The sequence below is a fragment of the Lolium rigidum genome, chromosome 3 (assembly GCF_022539505.1).
Source record: "Lolium rigidum isolate FL_2022 chromosome 3, APGP_CSIRO_Lrig_0.1, whole genome shotgun sequence".
Classification (NCBI taxonomy): domain Eukaryota; kingdom Viridiplantae; phylum Streptophyta; class Magnoliopsida; order Poales; family Poaceae; genus Lolium; species Lolium rigidum.
This window is the reverse complement of record NC_061510.1, coordinates 122723390-122732802: the sequence shown is the minus strand read 5'-3', so window position 1 is coordinate 122732802 and position 9413 is coordinate 122723390. Positions and strand designations below refer to the sequence as shown.

At 46.0% G+C, this 9413-nt stretch overlaps 1 protein-coding gene across 1 annotated transcript; it reads right to left on the bottom strand.

Moving 5' to 3' along the window:
• Positions 1-6501: 6501 nt before the first annotated feature.
• On the bottom strand, positions 6502-8341 carry LOC124695454 (myb-related protein Zm38-like). The gene is made up of 3 exons (XM_047228299.1): positions 8209-8341; positions 7986-8115; positions 6502-7150 (listed from the first exon to the last, which is right to left on the bottom strand). Exons 1-3 carry the CDS (start codon positions 8339-8341, stop codon positions 6502-6504), a joined length of 912 nt encoding a protein of 303 aa, XP_047084255.1.
• Positions 8342-9413: the final 1072 nt, after the last annotated feature.

Sequence of the window (9413 nt, the reverse complement as noted above, 5' to 3'; positions counted from 1 at the left end):
ACCTTCCTTCATATCAATGATAGCTCCAACAGTTCGAAGAAAAGGTCTTCCCAATATAATGGGACAAGATGCATTGCATTCAATATCCAAGATAACAAAATCAACGGGGAAAAGGTTATTGTTAACTGTAATGCGAACATTATCAACTCTCCCCAAAGGTTTCTTTGTAGAATGATCAGCAAGATTAACATCCAAATAACAATTTTTCAATGGTGGCAAGTCAAGCATATTATAGATTTTCTTAGGCATAACGGAAATACTTGCACCAAGATCACATAAAGCATTACAATCAAAGTCATTGACCTTCATATTAATGATGGGCTCCCAACCATCCTCTAGCTTCCTAGAAATAGAAGCTTCACGTTCTAGTTTCTCTTCTCTAGCTTTTATGAGAGCATTTGTAATATGTTTTGTGAAAGCCAAGTTTATAGCACTAGCATTAGGACTCTTAGAAAGTTTTTGTAAGAACTTTATAACTTCAGAGATGTGGCAATCATCAAAATCCAAACCATTATAATCTAAAGCAATGGGATCATCATCCCCAATGTTGGAAAAAATTTCAGCAGCTTTATCACAGAGCGCTTTCAATAGCTTTAGCAGCTTCCTGTAGCTTTTGCGAGCTTTGCATTAGAAGTGGAAACATTGCCAACACAAATTCTTTTACCATTATTAGTAGGAGGTGCAGCACCATGTGGAGCATTAGCATTGCTAGTGGTGGTAATAGTCCAAACTTTAGCTATATTATCTTCTTTAGCATTTTCTTCTTTCTCCCACCTAGCACGCAATTCGGCCATCAATCTTATATTCTCATTAATTCTAACTTGGATGGCATTTGCTGTAGTAACAATTTTATTATTATGATTTTCATTAGGCATAACTTTCGATTTCAAAAGATCAATATCAGCAGCAAGACTATCGACTTTAGAAGCAAGTATATCAATTTTCCCAAGCTTTTCTTCAACAGATTTGTTAAAAGCAGTTTGTGTACTAATAAATTCTTTAAGCATAGCTTCAAGTCCAGGGGGTGTGTTCCTATTATTGTTGTAATTCCCATAAGAATTACCATAACTATTACCATTATTATAAGGATATGACCTATAGTTGTTACTAGAATTGTTCCGATAAGCATTGTTGTTGAAATTATTATTTTTAATGAAGTTTACATCAACATGTTCTTCTTGGGCAACCAATGAAGCTAAAGGAACATTATTAGGTTCAACATTAGATCTACCATTCACAAGCATAGACATAATAGTATCAATCTTATCACTCAAGGAGGAGGTTTCTTCAACAGAATTTACCTTCTTACCTTGTGGAGCTCTTTCCATGTGCCATTCAGAGTAATTAATCATCATATTATCAAGAAACTTTGTTGCTTCACCATGAGTGATGGACATAAAGGTACCTCGAGCAGCTGAATCCAATAGGTTCCGCGAAGAAAAGTTCGATCTCGCATAAAAGGTTTGGATGATCATCCAAGTAGTCAGTCCATGGGTTGGGCAATTCTTTACCAAAGATTTCATTCTCTCCCATGCTTGAGCAAAATGTTCATTATCTAATTGCTTAAAATTTATTATGGTACTCCTCAAAGATATAATTTTAGCAGGGGGATAATATCTACCAATAAAAGCATCCTTGCATTTAGTCCATGAATCAATACTATTTCTAGGCAGAGATAGCAACCAATCTTTAGCTCTTCCTCTTAAGGAGAAAGGAAACAATTTTAATTTTATAATGTCACCATCTACATCCTTATACTTTTGCATTTCACATAGTTCAACAAAATTATTAAGATGGGCAGCAAGCATCATCGTAACTAACACCGGAAAATTGTTCTCTCATAACAAGATTCAAGAAAGCGAGTTTAATTTCAAAGAATTCTGCCGTAGTAGCAGGTGGAGCAATAGGTGTGCATAGGAAATCATTATTATTTGTGCTAGTGAAGTCACACAACTTAGTATTCTCAACAAGCACTCCATATTAGCAGTAGTAAATAAAGCAAACTAAATAAAGTAAATGCAAGTAACTAATTTTTTTGTGTTTTTGATATAGAGTGCAAGACAAGTAAATAAAGTAAAGCTAGCAACTAATTTTTTTGTGTTTTGATATAATGCAGCAAACAAGAAAGTAAATAAAATAAAGCAAGACAAAAACAAAGTAAAGAGATTGGATTGTGGAGACTCCCTTGCAGCGTGTCTTGATCTCCCCGGCAACGGCGCTAGAAAACAGCTTGCTGGCGTGTAGTTGACGTGGGAGTCAGAAATCTTTGTGGAGTAAATTTTCTTCGTGTCCCCGCGAACGGTGCCGTAAAACAGCCTTGATGCGCGTAGATGACACGTCCGTTGGGAACCCCAAGAGGAAGGTGTGATGCGCACAGCAGCAAGTTTTCCCTCGCAAGAAACCAAGGTTATCGAACCAAGTAGGGAGCCAAGAAGCACGTCGAAGGTTGATGGCGGCGGGATGTAGTGCGGCGCAACACCAGTGGATTCCGGCGCCAACGTGGAACCCGCACAACACAACCAAACTACTTTGCCCCAACGAAACAAGTGAGGTTGTCAATCTCACCGGCTTGCTCGTAACAAAGGATTAGATGTATAGTGTGGATGATGATTGTTTGCAGTAAAACAAGTAGAACAAGTATTGCAAGAGATTGTATTCGATGTAAAAGAATGGACCGGGGTCCACAGTTCACTAGAGGTGTCTCTCCCATAAGATAAATAGCATGTTGGGTGAACAAATTACAGTTGGGCAATTGACAAATAGAGAGGGCATGACCATGCACATGCATGATATGATAAGTATAGTGAGATTTAATTGGGCATTACGACAAAGTACATAGACCGCTATCCAAAGATGCATCTATGCCTAAAAAGTCCACCTTCGAGGTTATCATCCGAACCCCTTCCAGCATTAAGTTGCAAACAAATGCACAATTGCATTAAGTATGGTGCGTAATGTAATCAATAACTACATCCTCGGACATAGCATCAATGTTTTATCCCTAGTGGCAACAAGCACATCCACAACCTTAGAACTTTCTATCACCGTCCTGCATTTAATGGAGGCATGAACCCACTATCGAGCATAAATACTCCCTCTTGGAGTTAAGAGTAAAAACTTGGCCGAGCCTCTACTAATAACGGAGAGCCCGCAAGATCATAAACAACACATAGGTAATAGATTGATAATCAACATAACATAATATTGTCTATCCATCGGATCCCAACAAACACAACATATAGCATTACAGATAGATGATCTTGATCATGTTAGGCAGCTCACAAGATCCGACAATGAAGCACATAAGGAGAAGACGACCATCTAGCTACCGCTATGGACCCATAGTCCAGGGGTGAACTACTCACTCATCACTCCGGAGGCGACCATGGCGGTGAAGAGTCCTCCGGGAGATGATTCCCCTCTCCGGCGAGGTGCCGGAGGCGATCTCCCGAATCCCCCGAGATGGGATTGGCGGCGGCGTCTCTGGAAGGTTTTCCGTATCGTGGCTCTCGGTACTAGGGGTTTCGCGACGAAGACTATATGTAGGCGGAAGGGCAGGTCAGGAGGCGTCACGGGGGCCCCACACGCTAGGGCCGGCCCCCCCTGGGCCGCGCCGCCCTAGTGTGGCGGCGCCCCGTGGCCGCACTTCGTCTTCTCTTCGGTCTTCTGGAAGCTTCGTAGCAAAATAGGCCCCTGGGCGTTGATTTCGTCCAATTCCGAGAATATTTCCTTACTAGGATTTCTGAAACCAAAAACAGCAGAAAACAACAACTGGCTCTTGGCATCTCGTCAATAGGTTAGTGCCGGAAAATGCATAAATATGACATAAAGTATGCATAAAACATGTAGATATCATCAATAATGTGGCATGGAACATAAGAAATTATCGATACGTCGGAGACGTATCAGTGCCTGCCGCTGCTCCGCCCGCTTGCGCCCGTTCGCCGCCTGCGGCTGCCGCCTAATCGCCTGCTCACTTTCCGCCGGTCAGAGGAGGCGCGCGAGATGGGGAGAGGCGGGAGGCGTGGCGGCGAGGAGTCAAGGAGAGGCGTGGCGGCGCGCGGTGGAGGCGTGGCGGCGCGGTGTGGACGAGGGAAGACGGGCACGGGTGAACGAGGGGAGACGCGAGGGTTGGCTCGCTCGGTGAGCGTAAGGAGTTTTTTTTTTCTCGCTCGACGCGATGTTGATTAGCTGGTCGTTCCACCAGGTTCCACCGATTTGGTGGAACGGGTGTATTCCGAATCTAAGGGGTATATTCCATTTTGAGAAACCACTTGCTTCTATTCCTCCTGCCTAACCAAACACATAAGAATAGCCTCTAGGAACAGAACGATTCCATTACATTCCACCCCATTCCATTACCAAACACACTCGTAGAGAGTGTTTTGTAGTATAGCCCGCAGCCTCTTTAACCTCGGTCGATTAGACGAAAATAGGTTGTTTCAATTTCTTGGCTCCTAAAGCACCCTTTAGTCTGTCACAAGAGAAAAGGTCAAATCACCCTTTTTTATGAAGCCTCTCCTGTTCAAGTGAAATTCACACGTCCTCATGTAACGGTTGGACACGCGACTTCAGCGACATGGCATGGCCAATTAACCCGGTTGTCGTGCCAATTTTAGATCTGCCTTCATCCATCGCATCGAAGTCGATGCCGAGCTCAAGATCCGCCATGGCTGTCATGGTGGCGATGGGATTCAATCAACGTCTATCCCGATCGGGAGATTTGATTCCCCCCCACCCCCTCCGCCCACTCGGGTACACCGCAAGCAGAGCGGCCACCTATCCCGAATGGGGGATTCAATCGACGCCTATCCTTATGTTTAAAAGAAACACTTCCAATTGTAGATGTCAAATCCACACAATCAGCATATACTGCAGATATGTACATTCGACCTCTTTTTAGAATGGATGCCACTGTATCTAAGGCTGGACACGAGCCAGCTCGAGCTGGGCTCGGTGCGAGCCTGAGTTTAGCTCGCTCCAAATTGGCTCGGCTCGGGCTGGCTCGTTTGTCTCACGAGCCGGGAAAAAGGGCTCGGCTCGAGCCCGCCTCTAGCTCCGGTCCAGCTCGAGCCGGCTCGCCGAAGTATCGAAGACGATGCAAATGATTCATACTACCAAGTACAAAGAACAGCTTTGGAACTTTTGAAGCTTTTAACATCAAATCAAGCATACATATATTCATATTTGCCCAAAAAAATGAAGAGCATATAAATTTACATAGGGATGAATCAAATCTTTACATAGGGATGAATCTTTTGCATCAATTTACTCACCCCGGCGGTGCTGATGGCTTTGACGAGGGCGATTTGCCACGTCCCACCGCGCAGCCGACGACGGCGATGTGGGCAGGGAGCCGGCAAGGCGCTTGTCTTCTTCTTCACCGTCGGCGCCGGGTCTTCATCAGCGAGGAGAGGGCTTTCTGCTTCTTCCAGTCCATGATGTCGTGGACGGTGGGGCGTGGCCACCAACGGGCTTCCGCGGCGGAGAAGCAGGGCGGGACGGAGGGGCGCGAGCAGACGGGTAGCTAGCCGGCGGTGGCGACATCAGGGGCGGTGGCGACATCAGGGGCGGCGGCGCGTTTGGAGCTCTGTGCGGTGAGTAGATAACGACCTGATGGAATACTGAGCATCATCCGATGACCTGCCCCTCCTCCCTCTCCCCACGGGCCGGAAATCAGCCCAACTCTCCACTTTTGGCCTTTCCTGATTTCCAAAAAAAAAAAAACCGCGAGCTTTCGGGCTGGCCCGAGCCGAGCCTGGCGAGCCAAAAGCCCGCGACGGTCCAGAAAAATGGGCTCGGCTCGGTCTGCCTTTTTCACGGGCCGAGCTCAAAACGGGCCGAGCCAAGAAAAGCTCGGGCCGAGCCAAAAGCTCGGCCCGAACGTCCAGCCTTAACTGTATCCTTGACATATTTGCTTTTTAGAGGATCATGTATTCCTGTGTCCTATCTTTATCTCTTTGGGCCATGGATATTCACAGGCCGGAGACAGAGAGAGTTAATTTTGTTAGGCCCACTGGATGGAGATTGGTGTCATGGCTTCGGCGTAAGCCCGGTTGGAAATTTGAAGCCAAATTTTAGGTCCACGAAGAAATTGGTGTCATGGTTTCGGCGTAAGCCCGGTTGGAAATTTGAAGCCAAATTTTAGGTCCACGAACAGCCAAGCACCATAAACGATTACAGGTACAGAGATAAGTAACAGAATCCAAAAAAAAAAAACACACACACACACACACAATGAAACGCTTCAGTTTCACTCTCCACTCCGCAGTTGTATTCTGACAAACGCTTCTATGATGAGGATCTCCATTTGGCCATTCCCCAACTAATCCTGCCCGTTTATTTGCCACAAAGACATCAAATGAGCACGAGCGCATGCGTTTTCAGCTCATCAACGATTGGGATGCACCCATAACAAAGTTCATGGTACTAGAATCAAACGAAATACCCTATATATAAGCCTAAATGCCATCGGTCCTAATGTAACCTCTGGTTAATTACTCAACAGCCCCACGTCGACGAGGAGCCACCGCCGTAGTAGTACGCTGGGTCGGCGAGAAGGTCGGCGATGAGCTGGTCCACACCCATCTCCTTGTCACTGTCCAGCATCGCGTCGATGAAGGCCGAACCCGCGCTGTCCTCCCCGCCTCCTCCGACATCAGCGGCGGTACCGTCTACAATGTCTCCGTACGCGCGTGCTCCGCCAACAGCTACCGCGGCCTCCTGGTACTGCCCAAGAACGGCCTGCGGCGTCGCTGCCTCGAGCGCCGCGGCGTCGTCGGCCAGGAAGTCGCTCCACTTGAGCTGGTGGTGGTCCGGCGACGCCGCAACCCCTGGCGCGTCCGCGTCGAGGAGCGTGATGACCTGTTGCTGCTGGTGCAGGGCGTGGTGGTACGGGACATCGTCGTGGAACGCCGGCGCCTCCGCTGGGTTCATGGGGAAGTAGGAGGAAGTGGAGGAGGAGGCGCCGGCGGCGGTGGGCGGAGGGCGGATGGCGAGGGTGCCGATGCTCTGCATGAGTTCGGTGATGGGGCGGTGGGTGATGGGGTCGATGCCCCGCTGCCGCAGCTTCTTGCTAAGCTTGGTGTTCCAGTAGTTCTTCACGTCGTTGTCCGTCCGCCCCGGCAGCTGGTTCGCGATCAGAGACCACCTGCATGCGCCAAGAATACATACACGTACGTACACTGCCGTGTTAGTGCTCAATGTGTCTTTCGCAAAATTTTCTTACAAAGACAAGCGCAGTTCAGATTTCAGAAGGCATGCAATTCAAATCTTCACTCGTTTTTCAATACTTTCACTAGATTCTGGTAGGAAATCATATTCAAAAGAACTGAAAACATGACACAAGTCAGTAGTAAATTCTGTTCGATTGTTACGAACGACTGGAATAAAATTTTGACTAGAAGTAGAACGCCAAAACTCTGGTATGCATGTGAGAAATCGGCTGATTCTCTAGAGGAAATTGCGGTTTCGAGTTTCGACTGGCTTCACTCAAAGCTTTCGTGGATCGATTTTTTTGCAGTTTGTTGCATATTCACCAGCTATTCTTGGTAACGCATATTAGTTCTCTAAATTTATACACAAAATTAGTAACAAGCTTAAAATTCATAGAAAAAAATTATCCATCCAAAACAATACTGATATTTGTGGGTGCAATATAGGCTGTAATTGATCATTCTTAGAAGCATCAATGTTTACTCGAGATAGCTTGTTTGTCAATTTTTTTGCAAAACGAATAACCCTGTTAGACTAGACCAAATCATAGGAAAATTATGATTCTTTGGGATGCTTTCTAAGTTGTACTGAACCATAAAAGATACAAAACGTCTCAGGTTATGTATGATTGCAAGGTTACTACAGTACTCCTAATTAAGATCTGAACTTTAGTTGTGTAGTAGTATCATTAAGAGATCCAAAACAAGCTAGGACAACAGTCATGACAAGATGATTGAATGGTGATGGAGGAAAGTAAATTGCAGAGGCACCTGCTTCCGAGCATGGCGTGGAGGGTGACGATGAGGTCCTCCTCCTCCTGCGTGAAGTTCTCATGCTTCAGGTTTGGCCTCAGGTAGTTGGTGTACCTCAGCCTGCAGCTCTTCCCGCACCGCTTCAACCCTGCATCCATGAAATGATGGAACATCAGCCAAAAGCCATGCACAGTCAACATCATTTCGATGGCATTCCAGCGCTGTAAAGGTAGATGACGACCTGCCCTCTGGGGAACGGAGGTCCAGTTGCCGGTGCCATGGTTGGAGGTGTATGCCAGCAGCTTGGCATCCTCCTCCGGCGTCCACGGCCCCTTCTTCACGTTGGCCTTGTCGCAGCACGGCGGCCGCCCCATCTTCCCTTCCTAAGAATGGTGACCGATCGAACTCGAGCTACAAGTACCGGTACCAACCTGATGAGATCACCGCAGGGTGGTGGTACCAGCATACATATATTGGGGCTCCGGTGAGAGGGGCACGGTAACAACATGTCGAGATGGTGGAGACGCACGCGACGGAAGCATGAGCTCCCCCCTCCTCATTTAACTAGCGATGGCATGGGTTAGTGACGATCCCAAGGAAACGGTTCTTTTATGTGTTTGATTAGAGAAGAGATGCGAGGTTCTTGTTTAGTCCTAGTTTATCGCCCATGCAACTGCTTCCTTCCGGCAAATCAACAGCCCTGTGAGGGATTAGATGCGGGTTGGTGGGTTATTCTACTAATCCGACGTTGTGATGGGAGCGGCCTGGTTGATGCATGGTGTTCCATTCAAATAGTTTCACGAGTTCGACATGATGATTTTCACGACATCAGCGCCGCGGAATCGGTTTTAACCAGCTGGGAGCTGGCGAGGGGATCATATCCCAGGCGCCTCTGCTCATCATCTCTGTACTACCGTCTTGACAGTTGTGTTAACGCCACGGATGTGAACCTGACAGTTGTATTATTAGTAGTAGAAGAAAATGCATGTTAATTTCCAAGGACCGGAGCAGTCGAATACTACCTATTCGAAAAAAAAAGAATACTATACTCCACAAACCTTCCTTGTTATAGTTTCACTCTCCGCAACTTTATTTCAACATACTCCATCTTAATACAAATTTTCCATCCTTTAGCATGAACATTAACAATATCCTGAATTACAAAATAAAAATTCTAACGCGAACAACTGATTAGACTAAACAGTTACCAGTTAAGCTTGACAATGTTACGAACATAATACTATTTGATATTAATGTGCTTCATTCTCTCATGAAATATTTGATCTCTATCTTACTATATGACACTGTAACTGTCACAAAACATATTAACTCAAGAATTATCTCTACAAAGCTTAGCAAAATATTTCAACCGAACAAATTCTTTTCATTTTGTAGCAATAACAATGTATCCAGTCTCAGTAGTAAATTGCACAACAACTGCTTGCA